Consider the following 19,308-nt stretch of genomic DNA (forward strand, 5'->3'; position numbering starts at 1 on the left):
TATATTCTACCATAAATTCTAAATAAACATACACATACACACGTAAAAACACATACGTGCTTATGCACGTATGTGTTTATGAAATAATTTTGAAATAATTTAGTTTTCTTTAGAAACCTGTCATGATCCGTGTTTCTGTGTATTTATTTTCAGGGTTTTCTGTGTTCAGTTCCTTCCTGTGTCTCCGTCTCTGCGTCTTCCACGTTGATTGTTCCCAGGTGTGTCTCGTTCCCTGATTGTTCCCAGGTGTGTCTCGTTCCCTGATTACCCCGTGTGTATTTAGTCCCACCTGTTGTCTTTGTCTGTTGTCGTTTGGACGTCCGTCTTATGTCAGTTGTTGTTTGACGTCTCTGCTCTCCAGTAGAACTGCGAAGTCCTGAATAGCGTTAGCTCTCGTTTTCAGTCCTGTGTATCAGCTGCTACCGGTATTAGCCGTGTGCTATACTCTCTGCCTGTGTTGGACTGTTTTGAGCGCTCTTTATTAAATCATCATCATCACCATAATAATCTGGGTCTCAGCATTCATCCTCACCACCACAACCATACACTTTATGATAAAATCGAATAATTTGCATATGTTTACTCCCCAAATTCTTCCTCAAAATATCTAATAAATTAACATTTTCCTTAATACTTTCAAACTCTCTCTTCATATATCTTCTCTCTTTTTCATATTTAGGGCATTCTAATATAAAATGCCCTATAGTTTCACATTTTTCACAGTAATCTCATTTGCCAGTTTTGTGCTTTTGAATTGTAAAAAGTGTATAATTAAGTCCTGTATGTCCAAATCTTAATCTTGCTATTACTCTTTCCGCCTTTCTATTTCTTCTTTCTCCTACAAAGACTCCAATCATCTCGTCGGCCTCTTCCCCCATGCCCACGCTTCAATCAACAGCACCGGCGTGCAGCCACTCCAACCAATCACCTCGCAAGAGTTCCTTCAAAAGCAGCAACAAAGCCTGGCTCTCCAGGCTTCAACCCACCTCCTCTCCATCTCCACCTTCAACTGGACGAGCACCTCCATGTTCTCTCCTTCCTAGGCTCTTCTCCACCACCAGTGTCCGGACCCGGGGGGAGAAGACCACCGGCCCGAGCCGATCATCAAATCGCTTGATGATGCTCGGCAGGAACGTCTTCGGCGCCAACAAGAAGGCAGTCTAATAAATCTTTCTAACTGATGTCTTTTTCTCTGTGTGAGTTTCTCCAGATTGAAATGTGGTTTGTTGTTTGAGCAGCTATTTGAAAATATGAAAAGTTTTTTAAAAATGGCAAAAATGTTAGTTTCTTTGCTGGTTATGTGCAAAATGCTATTCATAGTTTAGGATGTTGTGGTTATTTTAGCAGAATAAGATCTTTTTGTGTGTTTCTGGCTATAATAACCTGTTAACTTCTTTCAATAAGGATCTGCTCTTGATCTCAGTGTTTAATCTCTGTGATAGAACAGCTCGATTCTTAAAACTTTAAGAAAATAAAACGCATTTTTAAAGTTGCATCATTTTAGTCTTAATTAATAAAGTAAAACGGCAAGTCTCGTATATTAACACATTTTCTTCTGCTCTCGTTAAAATCTGCACAAAAGTAGATTTAAACCTGCATTTCCTAACATAATTATATAAATAAATTGGCATAAGTTTAACATTTATCATGCTCCCTTTAGTTAAATTAAGCTGGTGATTTTGTCAAATATATGAAAACACTAGAAATCCTTAAAAAAGAGAAAAATTAGAGGATTGTTGAGTAGATAATATGGTTAAACAGACCTCAGAGTTTCCATCCTGCTGTGTTGATTTTCCAGAGCTGCACAGAGCTCCTTCACTCCAGAGTCCTGCAGGTTGTTATAACCCAGGTCCAGCTCTCTCAGATGGGAGGGGTTGGCCTTCAGAGATGCAACCAGAAACACACAACCAGCCTGGGACAAACTGCAGTCCTTCAGTCTACACAAGAAAAAAAAAGGCAAATGTAAGAGGATACCAGCAAAGTGCATTTTGTATTCATGGTGCAATCCTGTCTCACAAGCAATGAATAAAAGTCAGTTATTAAAAATCACTCAGTATTATTTGTGACTCGGAATCTAAAACATTTTTGCTGAAAAATTATTAGATGTACAGAAAGATCTCGCAGCAGAAACAGATTCATAAGAAAGGATTTGTCATTAGATTTCCACTTCCTCTTAGGGTTTTCCGGTCATTTTACTTCTGTAATTCCCCTTTACACAATATTTTTACTCAAGAAAATGTGGCTCATTGTGAGGCTACACTATAAAATACATGTTATAATAATCGTAGCCAATTCTGTCGGCATTCAGATGCAGCTGTCTCACTGTCACTTTTACACACCTCTCATGTGCAAAGTGATTTCCTTTGTTTTACCTGAGCATGTCGAAAACTAAAGATAAAATGTATATCATTTAAAATTTTGATTTTGAACATTAAAACTATTTTAAACAAAACAAGTCACAGAAAATGACCAAATAATCTATTTTGTCTTAAATGTACATTACATTTTCTATTAAAGATATCAAACATCAAGCAAATAAACCTTTACCCGTCAGAATTCATCATAGAGTCAATAAATCTTACCTCAGAATCTCCAGTCTGCAAAATGGACTCTGGAGAAAACAGCACAATTTCTCTAATCCAGAGTCGTGCAGCTTGCAGTTGTCACTGAGGTCCAGCTCTCTCAGGTAAGAGGGGTTAAAGGTCAGAGCTGAGACCAGATGAGCACAGCTGGTCTCTGACAAACTGCAGCACTCCAGTCTTAGAAGACAACATGAAACGTTTTAGCTTCACGTTACACGACTTCACATGTTCTGTCACAGAGACTCAACTCGGCTCTTAAGAACATTTTTATCTTTAAAATAAAACTGGTCAGTAGTTTTTAATATGCTTACATGTTAAGCATGATGTTTTGGAAAAAAAATAAACTAAAACAAGATAGAATTTTAAAAAATGGCTCATGTCTTAAATTTCAAAACCAAAAAGGAAAACAAAATATCTCTGGATAAAGAAATACTACAAAGAGAAAACTTCTGAAAATAAAATAGGTTTTTTTAGGATATTCCAGACAAATAAATAAAAGAATGACATATATAAAATATGTTTATTGGTTTCACAGTAAAATTACTTATTTACTGTTCTTTACTGCAACACAGTATGTCAATGTAAAGTTGCTGATTTTAACATATAAAGGTGTGTATTCATACTAGTTCTGTATTGTACACTTTGTTTATATCAGGTTACTGGATATGTGCAATGGATTGAAGGAAAATTAAAATAAATCTTCACTTAAATTATAGTAATAGCAGGATAAACCAGCTAGTATGCCATCTTATAAAATAAAATGGCTGCAGCTCTTATTTTCAGGTATTTTTACTTCAGTTCTTGGTTTTTATCATTTGTTTTTTTAATATATTTTACAGCCTCCTCTCACATAAAAACTGTCTAACAGGGAGAAAGGCTCTCCTACAGCAAAGTTCCTGTTGGTTTGCATCAGCCATATGTCTTTTGTAAGCACCAGATGAAAACCTGATGTATCTGGTGGTGGAGATGTATATTTTTAATTATTTTAATAATATCACCAAATGCAAACATTAATATACAAATAGCCAGCATTAGTTCAGAAAAACTTAACTGCTTACTACAATGTAAATCAGAAGCTGGCGAAATGAATCCTATAAGTGTTTTACAGTCAATGTGTAGAAACTGGTCTGTCTTATCCATAGAGGAACTAAAGCAGGTCAACTGTATGGTTTAGTAACAATAGGTGGAATAACTGTCCCATATTTACAGATCAGATTAGAATTAGTTTGACCAGTCTGTCACTCATCTAAATAAAATTAAGTTGTTTTTTTGTCTGTAGCAGAACTACCACTAGTGATGTTCTCCATCTGACCCATCATCACAGGATGTACCAACTCTGTTACTGCATACATGTGTCTCAGATCTGACCCCATTGTTTTAATAAAATTCCTGCTCAGAGAGCCATGGTAGTGTAGATATATTGATATAATCTGTGTCTGTTTCCCATGTAAAATTTTACATTTCAAATTATGTCTTGTTGCTTATTGTGTGATTCTAAAAAAAGCACAATAAGTGTTTTCTGTAGGAGCTTAGCCAAATTTCTATATGCTTAAATAAACTATTATGCAACAGTATGGCAACATGAATCACACTAATTATTAATAGCAGCTTTTTCATAATTTTATTCAACAGTATATATGAAATTTACTGTTAAATTTATATTACTGACACTACATGTAATATTATTTCACTGTAAATGAAAATGCAGGAGCTGCTGGATAACTGCTGGCAGTTAGTCATCGTCTTTTAGTGGGAAACTGTGCAATACCAGCAAACTCACATGAGAGTCTCTAGTCTACAGTTTGAACTCCTGAGTCCAGAAGAGAGACGCTTCACTCCAGAATCCTTCAGGTCATAATTCTTACTGAGATCCAGTTGAGCCAGATGGGAGGGGTTGGATTTCAGAGCTGCAGCCACGACTTCACAGTGAGTCTCAGTGAGTCGACAATCAGCAAATCTGATTTTTAAAAATGTCAAGCACAAGGCAGGAAGAGGACAGGAATTAGAATAAAATAGTGATGAATATCAAGATAAAAAAAAGTTAAACATGAACAAAACTATGATTTTCAAACTATTGTCTTATCAGGACCAGTAACCCTCCCGACCCCACAAAGGGACAAGGGTGCAAGAAAATGGATGGATGGATGGATGGAAGTCTTATCAGGTCAATGTAACATTTTAGTTCAAAACCACAAAAGTCTTTTGAACTTACAAAGCCTTTTTGCAGTTTCTCACAGCTGGTATTAGTCTAAGGTAACCTCCTGCTGTCGTTTTGTATTTGCTTAGGTCAAATACGTCCAGAACCTCCTCTGAGATCTGCAGCATGTAGGCCAGAGCTGAGCAGTGGATCTCTGACAGTTTCTTATTTGGTCTATTATCTGATTTCAGGAACTGTTGGATCTCCTGATAAACTGAGAGATCATTTACCTCTATCAGACAGAGGAAAAGGTTGATGTTTCTGTCTGGAGAAACTCTATCATTATTCATGTACTTCAGATTGTTGGTGATTCTCTGGATGGTTTCTGGACTGATCTCTGTCTGACCCAGCAGGCCTCCCAACAGTCTCTGGTTGGACTCAAGAATGAGACCATGAAGGAAACGAACAAACAGATCCAGGTGACCATTTTTACTGAAGAGAGATTTCTCCAGTGCTAATTTCAGGAGATCATCAAAAGATGAGAAACTGAAGTTTTTTCCCAGGAACTCCTCCATGACCTCTGTATTCCTGCTGGTGAAACAGTGGAACATGTAAACTGCAGCCAGAAACTCCTGGATGCTCAGATGAACAAAGCAGTAAACTGGTTTCTGGAAGATCACACTCTCTCTTTTGAAGATCTCTGTACAAACTCCTGAGTACACTGAGGCCTCTGTGACATCCAGACCACACTGCTCCAGGTCTTCTTGGTAGAACATGATGTTTCCTTTCTCCAGATGTTCCAACGCCAGCCTCCCCAGCTTCAGAAGAACTTCCCTGTCAGCCTCCATCAGCTCCTGTGGACCTGTCTCATGTCCTCCATGGTACTTGTTCTTCTTTCTCTTTGTCTGGACCAGCAGGAAGTGTGAGTACATGTCAGTCATGGTCTTGGGCAGCTCTCCTCTCTGCTCTGAGGTCAACATGTTCTCCAGAACCGTAGCAGTGATCCAGCAGAAGACTGGGATTCCACACATGATGTGGAGGCTCCTGCAGGTCTGGATGTGGGAGATGATTCTGCTGGACAGTTCTTCATCACTGAACCTCCTCCTGAAGTACTCCTCCTTCTGGGCGTCAGTGAAGCCTCGTACTTCTGTTACCCTGGAAACACATGAAGCAGGGATCTGATTGGCCGCTGCAGGTCTGGAAGTTATCCAGATGAGAGCCGAGGGAAGCAGGCTCCCCTCGATGAGGTTTGTCAGCAGAACGTTGACTGATGACTTCTGTGTGATGTCAGAAACCAGCTGCCTGCTGCTGAAGTCCAGTGAAAGTCTGCTTTCATCCAGGCCATCAAAGATGAAGAGCAGTTTGCAGACAGACAGCTGCTCTGCTGAGAGCTTCTGGAGTGTTGGATGGAAAACATGGAGCAGCGAGAGAAGACTGTGCTGCTGATCTCTGATCAGGTTCAGCTCCCTGAACGACAGCAAAACCACCACACTGACATCTTGGTTCTCCAAGCCTTCGGCCCAGTCCAGAGTGAACTTCTGCACTGAGAAGGTTTTTCCAACACCAGCGATGCCGTTGGTCAGAACTACTCTGATGGCTTCATGTTGGTCAGGGAAGGATTTAAAGATGTCATGGCACCTGATTGGAGAGTCATTGAGGTTCTGAATCTTGGAAGCTCTCTCCAGCTGCTTCATCTCATGTTGGGTATTAACCTCTTCACTCTGACCCTCTGTGATGTAGAGATCAGTGTAGATTCTGTTGAGGAGGGTTCTACTTCCTATTTCATTACTTCCTGTTTCATCACTTCCTTCAGTCACACATTCACATCTCCTCCTAAGACTGATCTTATGTTCCTCTAAAGCCTTTTGCAGACCATCATCTACTGAAAAACAGAACAAATGAGATGTAAATTAGATGCAAATAAAATACAATAAAATCTTTCAAATCTTAAAATTTTATTTTGCATTTGAATATTTTTACCTGTTTACCAAGACTCAGTCATGTAGATAAGGAAAGTGACAGGTGCTTCCTTTTACTGGGAAAACTCTCTCTCCAGACTAAATATTTAATACAGGTTTTTTTAAATTAAATGTTTCATAAATATGTTTTTAAAGGAAATATTAAGTAATCAATTTTATTCAGACAGGTGAGAGACACATTTTATTGCAGATTTCTGTTTCAAAACCATAAAATGGATTTATGCCACAATAAACAGGAAACAGAGACAAAGAACTGATGCTAAAGCTAAATAATATCACAAGCATCTTACCATACAGAGAGTTGCTCTGGTTGCCTGTGTCCTGTTCATTTCTCCTTTTTAAACGTTTTCCACAGTTTGGACAAGAGGCGTTTCCTGATAAAGCTGCCTCATCCCAGTATGAACTGGTGCACTGTCTGCAGAACCAGTGGCCACAGCTGGTAGAGACCGGATCCTTCAGGACGTTGCAGCACAAAGCACAGCAGGACGGCTGCTCCTCCTCTCCAACGCTGCTCCTCCTCCTCACTCTGTTAAGACAGTTCTTCATTTCTAATAATTTACCAACTCTTGATGAGAAATATTAGGGTGTGACACTGCTGACTCTAATAGTCAACCCTAAAAAAGTTCATTTTCCATCAGGTCAGTTCAGAGAAGGAAAATGGCCTTACTTTGTTCCAGATGATGCAGGTTCCTGGCTAAAGGTCAGAGGTGGTTCTATGGACTTCAGAGACACACAGCTGGACCCTGAAGCTGCTGATGTTTGTATGTGGCTTTGGCCTCTGAAACATACATATAGTGTAAGGATCCATAAATTGGTAATAATAATAATTTAGTAATCTAGTTAAAGTCATTAACCTAGAAACACTGAATCACCTACTGAATAAAAATATTTAAAAACTGATTTGTGGAAACATTTGATTTTAAATCATCATCCACAACACTAAAAAAATATCTGACTTCTTTTCTGGATGAAATATAATCTGCTTTTACTTGGGCTGAATTTTTATGTAATATTTCACAGCAGTTATTCAGTTTTTCTTGAATATATTAGCTTAGTTAATTTTCCATCATCAAATTGTTTATTCACTGATGATTTGACCAAAATTACTCCTGCTGGTTCAGTAAATACATATTTTAATGTATTAATTGGTCTGAATCCCAGAGGTGTTTGAGGAAAACTAAAGAGTCGCTGCTGTTGCTCAGGTTGGCGTCTAAATAATTATTAGAATTATAAATCTGTGGATGTTTTAAAATCCCCCTGTAATGACTGAATTTTAGTGGTCCTGGTTTAAAGTGCCTAAGTGGAAAATTTGTAGTTTCTATAAAACTAAGAGGTTTTATTCCAAAAGGTTATGAATTTACTCAGTAAACCAGCAGGGGGCAGACTTTGTTCAGCACTCCCAACAAAGTATCTGGCTGAATTTTGTGCTAAAACAATCACGTAAACCAGTGTTTATTATGATGTGAAACCCTTCATAAGAAGCATTTCATACTTTTTGTCTGAAGGTTCATTGTGAGGAGCAGCAGTTTGGACTTTGGATTGGACTCTCGTCAGAGTCAGACAGCTGGATCCTGGAGACTTGGTTCTGTCCTGGTTATCCTTCACTCTAACCTCCATCTTCTGCTCTTCAGTCTGTCTGGAAAAGAAACCAGTCAGCTTCTGTCTGAGCTGTCCAAGGCAGAAAGCTTAAATTGATTTCAGCAGGAAACAAGAATCTGATGAGACTTTAAAATGTCTGAAACTGTCTCAGGTGTTCAGAGGATCCTGCTTTATAGTACAGCCATTAATGCCTCCAGCTGACATTCATCCTCTGATTTGATCTCAAAGTCTGAAACATTGGATCTGCAGAGCGATAGGAAAACAGCTTCAACATGAGGAACTCAGCAGTTTCTGTAAATGTCCAAAACTTTCTACCAACTACCATAAGAATCATGACAATCACCTCAGCAGAAGGAACCAGTTCTCATGCTGAATTAGTTTTTTTAAAAAAAAAACTCTGCATCATTTCTTTTCACAAATGGCAGGATTATATTCAATAAACCTGAGTACTGTAACAAATTAAAAATGGAAATATTCCTAATGACTGGAAGGCTTAAATAGTAAAAATCCAGCTTATTTACAGAATGTGAACAGAACAAGTTTCTGTTCAGCAGAAACCATTAAACTATTGAATGGTCAAAGTGGAGACAGAGAGCAGGAAGTTGTAAAGTTGTAGGGTTCTGTTTTACAAACCGGAGAATGTTAGTTTCTTTGCTGGTTATGTGCTGGAGACTCTTCTGGTTCTGGTTTCCTCCACGGCCCACAGAAACAAAACCCAAATGTTCGGTCAAACCTTTACCGAGTCAGCTTCTTATTCTGATCCCACAAAACTAAATGGAGCCTGAACTGAAAGAGCTCTGAGCGCTTCCCTTTTTTAACTTCTCAGAAATCATGTGACCATTGGATGTTTGAAGTTTAAAACAATGCAGAGTAATGTTTTTTATTTCGCTCTTCTGTCCTTAAAAGATGGGGCTTTAAGTCAAGAATATTTCATGTTTGTCATTTTCACCTCTAACTTGTGATTAATAGTTTGTTAGCTGTAGTCACTCTGTGAGCAATGCTTTCACAGGTTCAATAAAGGCTACAGGAAGACAACAGCAATAGAAAAACAGCAAAGACAGAGCAAGAGCGCAGCTTTTGTTCACCAACCAAACAAGATCTTACTGATTTATAAACATATGGATCAGACAATAAATCTGTCAGGCAGGTCATGTGGTCCATTTTTGTAAAGTTAAAGTAACTCCTAAAAATGTAAGCATATAAAACACATGGAGGTAAATCTAACAGATGAAAATCATCTGCACTGGGAGATCAGATGTTTGCAGGTGTTCTGGGTGTAATTTGTGATCAGATCCAGCAGGAGGCAGCAGTGAGCCACAGTTAGCTCTGTTGTTTCTGACAGAAAGATGATAAACATGATATGAAGAGATGTGCTTTAAAGGAAGTCTGACTGGTACGAAAAAGAACTGAGAACAAGAATAAAGTCAGAAATGAATCAGTGATTCAGGAACTATTGCAGACGTTTAAATACAAAAACAACAGACAAGGACAATAAGAGATAACCAGATTCACCAGAGACGGACAAAAGTCTTTAAGGTGAACATACTTAATGATCCAAATCTAAACTTTAGTCCTAAGCTGTCAGATGGTCTCAGAAAATGAGGGAAACATTGAGGGTCCAGACAGGAAGTGAGAAACTAGACAGACTGACTGATGTGAAGCAGAATTGAATCACCTGAAAGAATCCCAGACAAGTTTAGAGATGGAGTCTACAGTGAATATCTGACTGAATGTAAAGTCTGTCATCAGAGATCATCATCAGTGGAACCTTTTCTAACCGGGTTGGTGCCCGACGTTCCTGCAGAGTCATAAATAAATTATTCTGGTATCAGGAAGTCCTTCCACTGTGACTTTAAGAGATTTATCCACATCTGAATGACTTCCTGACTGAAGAGGAGCTGTGTTGATACCGTGACCTTTGACCTCCAGCGTGTTGATGCTGCTGCTGGTTGTCTGCCATGCAGCACAGATTCAATCAGACTCAGATAAACTGTAGCTGCTGCTGTTGCTTTCTTAGCTTTGTTTCTGCCATGTTTTGAGACCCAACAGGAGGAATCCAGAATCATTTTACAGTTAACTAAAGCAGTAAAATACAGCTGACAGCAGAAACCACAGGAGACCGTGAGGAAAGATCCATGTTGGAAACACGGAGCGAAACGCTGAGCAGAGGAACAGGTGAGTCATTAGAGGAATAAACTACAGCAGAGAAAGTAGACATGGAGAATCCTGAGATTAGGTCAAAGGAGCTCCTAAAACTGAACAAACGTTTTTATTTTTATTCCCACATTGAGGTGAAGTGAGGGACGAAGTTTCTGCTCATCAGTCAGATGTGTCTGCAGAAATGGGCCCCATACGAGGCGGATCACATCTTCCATCTGGGTGTTAGATTATCGTGGTTTCCTCCTCATTCATCAAACCAAACCCGTTTGGTTCTGTCAGTAATCATCCAGGCGGCACTGAGCCGGGTTCTGGTTCTCCAGTTTGATTGGATCAGCCTGTTTCTTCCCTCAGTGTGACTGGATGTGATCATAATTAAAACTCACTGTAAACAGATAAATTAGGATAATTTTTCACACATTTTAGCCAAATTCACAGGATGATCTGTTGAGCTGGAAGCCGGCTCGCTTTCCGTTAAGCTAACAATAAAAACTCAAACTGTTCGTGTTTATTTAGCTGGTTTTCTTCTCTGCTCTCTGTTTTCTGTTCTGCTCGTCTGTTCTCACTTTATTTAAAAGAGTAAAACATGTAAAAATCCCTGAAGGTTTAAAATGACTGAAGATGCTATAAAGTCACAGAAATGCTTTGTTTCCATGATCGACCTGCAGCTTCAGTCGGTTTCTAAACGTTCAGCGGTTAAACGATCAGAAAACGTCTGAAGGTCTTAATGAAAAGCAGATTTTTCCCTCAGTGGGAGAAACGTAAAACAAACCAGGAGGAAGGAAGGTTTTCTGGCAGTTTGGGGAGTAATTACTGTCAGAGTGATCAGGTTCTGTGAGTCCGGCGGACCGGGCCGGGTCGGTGCCGTCAGTCAGTGTGTGGCCTGGAGACATCCTGAGATGAAACTTAGTCAGGTTTACTGTGAGCTCATCTGCTTCCTTCCTCACATCGTTCAGCTTCCCTGCTGCTCTTTCTCGGCTCCTACTGCTCGTTTTCAACCAGATTTTCATTTGGTGGGAAAAACAGAAGAACAGACAGAAGAACGGACGGACGGATGGACAATGTCTCAGAGAAACCAAACATCTGACTAGGGTTTGCTACCCGCGATTTGTTCTGAATTTCTATAAATGACACAAGTTGCTCTTCGGCTCATTTATATCAAATTATGAAATATAGCTCTTTTTAAATTTTTGTTTAATTCTTTTTCAAGTGTTGCCATGAAAACACACCAACTATCCTGGCCCCTGTGGTAAATCTGGTTTATAACCTGCCTCCACACCTAACTCCTTATTTGAATAAATTATTCTGGTAGTATTATTTAAAATACCAGAATGTTCACATAACTTTTGTACTTTGACTGTCTGAGGACACATTTTGAAAATTAAATCAGGTGTTCTGATCAATTACTCAGTACTTGAGTAGTTTACCAAATACTTTTTACACAGGCTTAATTAAACATGTTTAAGTTATGCTACGCTGATCGGAGTACGGCTTAGGAGTACTCTATGCATGAACGATTGCTCTATGATAATTTTTTAAAGACAAAAAACTGCCATAAAATAATATCCATCACTGCAGCGGCCATCCCGCCCCATGAGAGCAGGGCGAAGCGCCATGGTGGGCGTCCCTTATTTTGGTTTCTGAACGGTGGCAACTAGATATGTGCTGATCAAGTTTTTTCCTGCCAATACCAATTACCCATGAGAGCCGATCACCGATACCGATCACATAATTGTTATTATTTTTTTATCATAACTACCGGTTACATTATATGGAAAAAAGAGCCATGAATTCACCTTAATTTAGACAAAAACTTGTTTTTAATAACTTTTTCCAAGAAGAAAACGAAACAAAACAGACATTGTGCAAATTGTACTGCTATCAATAATACCATCTTTAACAGACTGATAACATATGGAGGCTCTGAAGAGGCTAAATGATGCAAAGAGCCAAAATAAAACCTCTCAACATTGGCAAAAAATTCAAGTATAAAACTTAACATTCAAAGGCAATACAGGATCCATTATAATAAACAATCCAGAGTTACTGAATGAAAACTTCCTGTTAGCATGGCGACTAGCTGATTACTGCTAGTTCTGAGTGGCTGTTTCTGACTGAGTGGAGTAATTATGCAGAGCAGGGAGGAGATCGATTATTTTTTAGAGATTATCTGTCTCATGTTAGGACAGCGAAAGTTTTAATACGTATGTAAAATGAATTTTTTTAGGTTAGATGCTGCAGCTTTAAGCAGAGGTTCGGTGTGAGAGTCACTACCAGGTGGAGCAGAAGAGGCGCTCCGTCTGTGAAATATTGCTACCTGTAGCGTAGCAGCGGTTCAACAGCGAGAGCAGAACCAGCGTCTTACATCGCAGCTCCAAGACTTAAATAATTTTGCAGGTTATTTGTTTAGCTTTCTGACCATCATGCTAATCCGGGTGAGTGTTTGTAGCTGTGCGCTGCTTTACCTGCTGTCTGATCCTCCATATGTCTTTTTTACTGCAGTCAAGTATGGCATTGTTTTTATGTCGTATTAGGTTCGTTGTGCTGATGCATTTTGACCTGCTTCAATTTTCCGCCGCAACACGCAAACGTCCCCATTCACTCAGTGCGTTATAGTTATAGTTCAACATCGCTTAGGATTTGTTGCTGCGCGTTTGCAGAGTGAAGGAAAGAGGAGACCAGCTGCACAGGCAGGCTGAGAAATGAGATGCAGGTGATCGGCAACAAGAGCCAATGATCGCCGATCACCGATCATACACTTTTTCACGAAAATCGGGCGATTATGATCGGCACACCTCTTGTGGCAACCTTACATCTGACCGACTCCACCTCGTCCATTATCCACAAATCCTCACCAAACTGGAAGCTGAAGAATAATGAAAGATTTTTCATTTCTTTTGTGTGAACTATTGAATTTTAATGAAGGATTTTTACAGAAGTAAATGTGAGTTTCAACTTTAAAACAGTTAAAATGTTATGATGGGGTGATTTACTGAATGAGGAATGAAGCATTTCCTCCAGGAAAACTTGATGTCTGCTGACATTTGGTTTCCGCTAAACTTCCTGCAGCAAAATGACAAAGAGCTTAAACGACCAACGTCCAAAAGAAACTACGGCAAAAATTTAAATAAAAAAACTAACTGATCTAGAGAAATCATCATGAGACAGAAAAGCTAACAAAATTATTCTAGAAGGTTAAAAAATCAGCCACATTAGCAAAATAGTTAAAGTGCATTCAGTTGAGTTCAGTTCCTCTCAGCCAGTTCAGTAAAGGTAAATGTATTTCAACTCATTTTGGTCAGTTTGACGGAGTTTAGTTCAGTTTAAAGTTTTTCTCTTATATTTTCTGGTAGTTTTAGTGTCGTGTGACTTCCGGCTGTAAATCTTCAACCTGTCAGACGCATCATCCAGATGACGTACGCTCCCTGAAGGCACCAATAATCTTTGCTGTGACATCAGCCTGTGATGAGCCAACAGCAACAGAAGATGTTTGTTCTGCTGCGTTTCCATGTTTTCCTCTCCTGGTTCAATGGAACAAGCTGAATTAAAGGTTGATTTCCAGAGAGCAGAGAAACAGAACCGCAGCGCATGAAGCCTGATGGAGAGCTAACTCTCATCCCGTTTCGTTTCTCCTCCAGATCCTGACATCATGTAGGATGAAAGCTTTATTCCTGTCCAGGCTCAGATGCTGCAGATCCAGTGTTCAGTTTCCTTCCCCTACAGCGGCTCTGAGAGCTTTATCTGCGTCTCACTTCCTCCTCCATCGTTGTGATTCAGCGGAGCCTCGTCGGCTGATGGGATGTAAATCCATCAGCTGGGGACAGGCTGAAGTGGAAGGTAATAATGCTGCGGGCCGCACAGCTGGCCTCACATTTATACAAGAGTTCAGGTTTGTGTGGGAGATTTTAATATTCATGCAGCTTCACAGCCTCGTTTTATGAAAACCTTTTCATTGTCACGTGTAAAAGTCCAACATGTGGGAAACTGAGACCTGCAGAGTCTGTCTGCTTTCTTTATGCATCATTTAAATTCTTTAGGATTCGGCAGATTAATGCAGTTTATTTCCTGATTCAGTTTTGATCTGTTCTGTGAATCATCAGCCTGACTGGGATCTCCACGTCCAGCTCAGGTTGAGTTTAGTTTGTTTATTTGAAACATAATTAAAACACCCTGATGACCAGATCAAGTTCCCTGGCGATAAAACAGGAAACTAAAGAGGCTCATCAAATCAACCAGTGATGATCTTCGGTTCATCATCTGTAACGACGGTCAGCAGACGACCAGACCGGAGCTCAGAACCGAACCTGCTGAGGTAAAACTGGACCCGAGGTCACAGAGGCCAGAGCCAGAGGGAGCAGATTCACAGTGAGCTGCTGCAGGTCAGAGGTCAGAGGCTGGTGTTCCTGCAGCCCGGCTGCCCCGTCAGCCTGACTCAGCGCTCTCTGTCAGCGGCTGCTCCTTCTGAAGTGGTTCTGTGACGTCAAGGATCTGCGGTCTGGTTCTGATGCAGCATCAAAGTTGGACATGTGAGCCAGAAAGCTTCAGAGTCTGGGCCGCTGCTGCTTTCCGGTGATTCTGGCTCGGAAACTTTCCCAGATTTAACTGTTCCTGGTCCGACGTCCAAACAGCTGCAGCAGCAAATTAACGGTCCTAAAACACGAGTCCTGAGAAATGTCCTGTTGTTAATTTGTAATGGATCCATTTGAATCATGGTTCTGATTCAAAGTTCTGCAGCTGAACCCGAAACTCAACACTTTCTAAACGGATCTTTGGGTCTTTAAACAATTCTTGTAACATCTTTTATTTCGTATTCTGTGTTAATGTTTTTTTATCTTAAACCTTAAAATAATAAAATGGACCAGAATGTTCCCGTTACCTTCCTGTAACTCTACATGTCCCTGTCAGGTTTATGCTGAATCTCTTCATTTGGTCAGATTAGAGTGATGGGAAGGAAACCCTCCAAAATAAAAGATAAATCATCAGAATCCCAGAGGAAACGTAAAAAGTCTGCTCAGCTGCAATGATTCTTCATCTTTCCAATGACTAAGTGACATGCACTGTAGATAAATGTCAATTTACAATTTATTATTAATTTCCATATTTATGGTTGTTTCATTATTTATTTGAATCTAAACCTACCAGGAACAACTGTTAAATAATTTGGGGCTGGTTTCCCTGCAGATGATTGATTGCTCATCGCATTGTATCGCTCATATTGTATTGCTCATCATATCGTATCACTCATCGTATTGCATCGATGATCGTACCGTAACGCTCATATCACTCATCGTATCGCCCATACCGTATCGCTCATTGTATTGTATCATTCATCACATTTGTATCGCTGATCGTACCGCCCATATCATATCATATCATATCGTATTTTCATCATATCGTTCATATCGCATCACTCATCTTATTATACCGCGCATCATATCGTTCATATCGTATCGCTCATATCGTATTGTATCGCTCGTCATATCGTTCATATTGTATTACTCATCATGCACAGACTTCGCTGACACTCAGAGGTTAAAACAACGTCAGGCTGAACTTTATGCAGAGCTTCAGTTTCAGTTCATCAGTTTGAACTTCTGGATTTAAATTCTTTGTCTTTTTTTGCTGGAAGGTTTTGTGGAGATGCAGCTTTTATCCCAGTGAGTTCCTCCTAAACTCCCTCTGCCCAGTTAAAGTCCTGCTGGTCCCAGTTTGTTCCCAGTCCGCCGGTGCTGCAGAGTACCTGAGCGACCTGAACAGAGGAAACCCCTCCCAGCGGCGCCGCCTCCGCCGGGTCGCTGTGGGGAACGTTTGAAGTGTCTGTAGGTGTTTCATTTCATGTCCCGTTTGGTCGGCCTGCCTTCATATGCAGGAGGGACGTTTACATCGAACTCTGAATCTGACCTGCATACCGAACGCAGAGGAGGAAACGAGGGGACAAACAGGAAGCTGCTGCAGATGAAGGTCTCAAAGGAAAAGAAGTGAAATCAGTTAGAAGGAAAAATGCTGCAGATCAGCTGAACCCATCATCTCTTTCACATTTAAGATGCTGCATAAATATTTAACGAGATTTCCAGGAACTGAAGCTTTGAATGTTTCTCCACACATCATGACCCGCTTTTCCCTAAACTTTAATCACCAAGCAGCAGCCGGAGCAGCGTCCTCATCCTCATCATCAGACTGTGTTTGGTTGAAGTGTGGAACACCAGAAAGCCGCTCCCTGACAGGAAGTGGATGGTTTGGATCAAGGCGATACAAGAGAAGAACTGCAAGTCCAAAACCTAAAGGTCACATGGAAAACTCTGATGAGGTTTAATTTTAGAGATTTTTGTCATCATTGTAGCTCCTTATGTAGCACAGACCTTCAGACAGATCTGCAGTTTGTGTTTGTTGTGTTGTCTTTCACTGATATTTAACTTGGTTTGATGCTCTGAAACACTGAAGTGACAATAATTCCTGTTTCTGCTTTATTTCTGTTTTATGGACATTCTGTGTCTCTGACTCTAAATTGTCTGTTTTTGGTTCTTTCACTAGTTGTTCTGTTATTTTGGTTCTAATAATACTAATAAACGTATTCTTCTTCTTCTTCATAATTCTTTACCTTGATTTCTCTCTGAAGCTTCACAGATCCAATGCAGAGAACCAGGTGAGATGAACATGACAACAGTTTATTGGGTTTTCCAGCTGACTAATCAGAGATGGGGTGGAGGTGTGTGTGTGTTCTCCAGGTGTTGGAAAAAACTCACATTTCCTGAATGCGTTTTCTCCTGAATGATGACTTCATCCTTTCATCTCTGAGTCTGTCAGAGTTTTTCATCCTGAACAGAAAAGTTACTGAGTTTTCTGTGAGTCACACAGAACCAGAACCCAGCAGCTCTGACTGCACAGAGTCCGGTACCGGCCTGACTTTCATCTGAAAGATGTAAGGATGAGCTGTTGTGTTAATGACTGGAGGTTTTTCATATTTTCATATGTGTGTGTGTGTGTGTGTGGTCCGGTCCTAATGCAGTGGATTCTTTAAAGGTTTGGTGTGAGTTGAATTTTGGTAAAGGTTGGTGTTAGTGTTTGTTACCAGTGCTTGTTGTTAACATATTTATCTTTTACCCATAAAGATAAAAACATGAACTGATGTCAGATTCTGTCAAACGACGTTTGATCTGCTGAGTCACAAAGCAAAGAGACTGAAGAGACGGCTGGTTGGTTCAACTGATGTAAGTTCAGGTGTGTGTGTGTGTGTGTGTCTGCGTGTGTGTGTGTCACTACTATTAATTAAACTTGATAATTAATGTGAACCGATGATGCCATGATGTTTAACGTGTTAAAACAAGATGTAAACTGACTCAGCAGAATGAAGACATGTTGGAATAATGATCAGAACCGAGTCACCTCCTGGAGTTTTATCTTGGTTCTGTTTGGATTAATTGTCTGAATCCTGTCAGAACCAAACCTCATGTTTTAAACCTGCTGGCAGATTTAAGTTTCCATCTCTTTCAGTCACATTTTTGGTATTAAAGTTTTGAAATGAAAAATATTTACATTTTTCTGGGTTTAAATATTTGTGCATTGGTGGTAAACATGTGATTATATGCGGTTCTAAAGCTAATCTAGCAGGAACATGTAACATATAATGACAGCCTGCTGCTCGGCCGTCCCGGCGCTGGACCAACCGGGTCGGGTCATTTGGCAGTGACGGCCCAGACGGCTTACAGAAAGCAGACGTTTGTTTGTGCGTTTCTCTGGAACCTGATTCTCTGCTGTCGCCTCTAATTGCTGCTTTGCACAAACACTTTTTCTGCGAAGCTCCACATTCTGACCAGTGTTTGCTTCTTCTGTTTAATTTATCCTCCTATTTATACTCAGAGCACTTTAAGATGCAAACATGTCGGGCCCAGACTGACACACAGAAAGTGAATTTTCTCCTCCCAGATTCTGCTGGTGTTTTCTGCTGTCGGCTTAATGACGGCAGCAGATGAATGTTTCATCCTGCGCTGTAAAATGAGAGATGTTTACGCAACGTTATTTATTTTTGATGATCTCTGATCAAACAGACGCTCCTCCGTCCTCACATGAGATCATGGGAGGAAACCGAAACGTCTTTCAGTCGTCGGAGTCGATCCTTCCTGCTAATCATCATCAGCTTCCTGCTCTGCAGCGTCCAGGTGTGACGTAACAACACAAAGCAATGACTTCAGCTGTTCATCACTCCACGGAAGGTCAAAGGTCATCTCCAAACCACCATTTTTCAAGAGGAAAACATCTCATCAGCTTAGGATCTTTCCAAGAGTGGATGTTCAAAAAGATTTAGCCCAAAGCAGAGAACTCACATCTCAGACTCTACAGGCCTCAGTTATCAGGACAAAGGTTATAGGTCAACTCAGCACAGGCAGAAGGAAAGAGCTTCATGAGGTCTGATCCAAAAAGGAAACTTAGGCCAGGAAAGCAGGTAAGGATCTGACCTGATCAGATTCATCGGACAATGAGCGACAGAATAGTTTCTGTTGCAGTTTTTAAAAAATCAGTTTTAGTGAAAAGATGTGACGGTACTGGATCCAGTCCTCCAGGTTCTGGTCCGGTTCAGGCCTCCTCCTGCTGTGTTCTGCTAATTACCGTAAAGACGAAGCCGGAGCTGGAACAGTAACCAAGCCGGACTCTGCTGCTGGACCAACAGATTTCTGGTTTCATCTGAGCCACGGTCCAACAAAGCAGGTCTCTGAAAGCTCAGACGTTCCTAAGCCTGTATGGAAATGTTTCATTCAGGAACAAACCAGGCCTGAAAAAGGAAACACAGACCGGGGTCAAAAGGTCATATTAGGAAATGATGAACCAAAAGTAGGAGAAACTCTCTAGATTCCTGTTC

General features: G+C 40.3%; 1 protein-coding gene across 7 annotated transcripts in view; it reads right to left on the reverse strand.

The window, feature by feature from the left end:
- LOC103460133 (NACHT, LRR and PYD domains-containing protein 12-like) overlaps window positions 1–19,308 on the reverse strand; it is a 37,491-nt gene that overhangs the window by 1,772 nt on the left and 16,411 nt on the right. For 4 of the 7 annotated variants that reach the window (XM_017303171.1, XM_017303169.1, XM_017303170.1 and 1 more), the window contains 8 exons: window positions 19,059–19,221; window positions 8,191–8,330; window positions 7,366–7,476; window positions 6,989–7,224; window positions 4,795–6,601; window positions 4,363–4,539; window positions 2,583–2,759; window positions 1,764–1,937 (listed from right to left, as the gene is read on the reverse strand). In XM_017303171.1, coding sequence (XP_017158660.1) covers window positions 1,764–1,937; window positions 2,583–2,759; window positions 4,363–4,539; window positions 4,795–6,601; window positions 6,989–7,224; window positions 7,366–7,476; window positions 8,191–8,330; window positions 19,059–19,133 — 2,897 coding nt within the window. In that variant the 5' untranslated portion in view covers window positions 19,134–19,221. Of the gene's footprint in view, window positions 1–1,763; window positions 1,938–2,582; window positions 2,760–4,362; window positions 4,540–4,794; window positions 6,602–6,988; window positions 7,225–7,365; window positions 7,477–8,190; window positions 8,335–8,930; window positions 9,059–19,058; window positions 19,222–19,308 lie in introns of those variants that run through there. The other 3 variants (XM_017303173.1, XM_008402133.2, XM_008402134.2) reach the window with 3 other exon arrangements.

Source organism: Poecilia reticulata, unplaced genomic scaffold, assembly GCF_000633615.1.
Source record: "Poecilia reticulata strain Guanapo unplaced genomic scaffold, Guppy_female_1.0+MT scaffold_190, whole genome shotgun sequence".
NCBI lineage: Eukaryota > Metazoa > Chordata > Actinopteri > Cyprinodontiformes > Poeciliidae > Poecilia > Poecilia reticulata.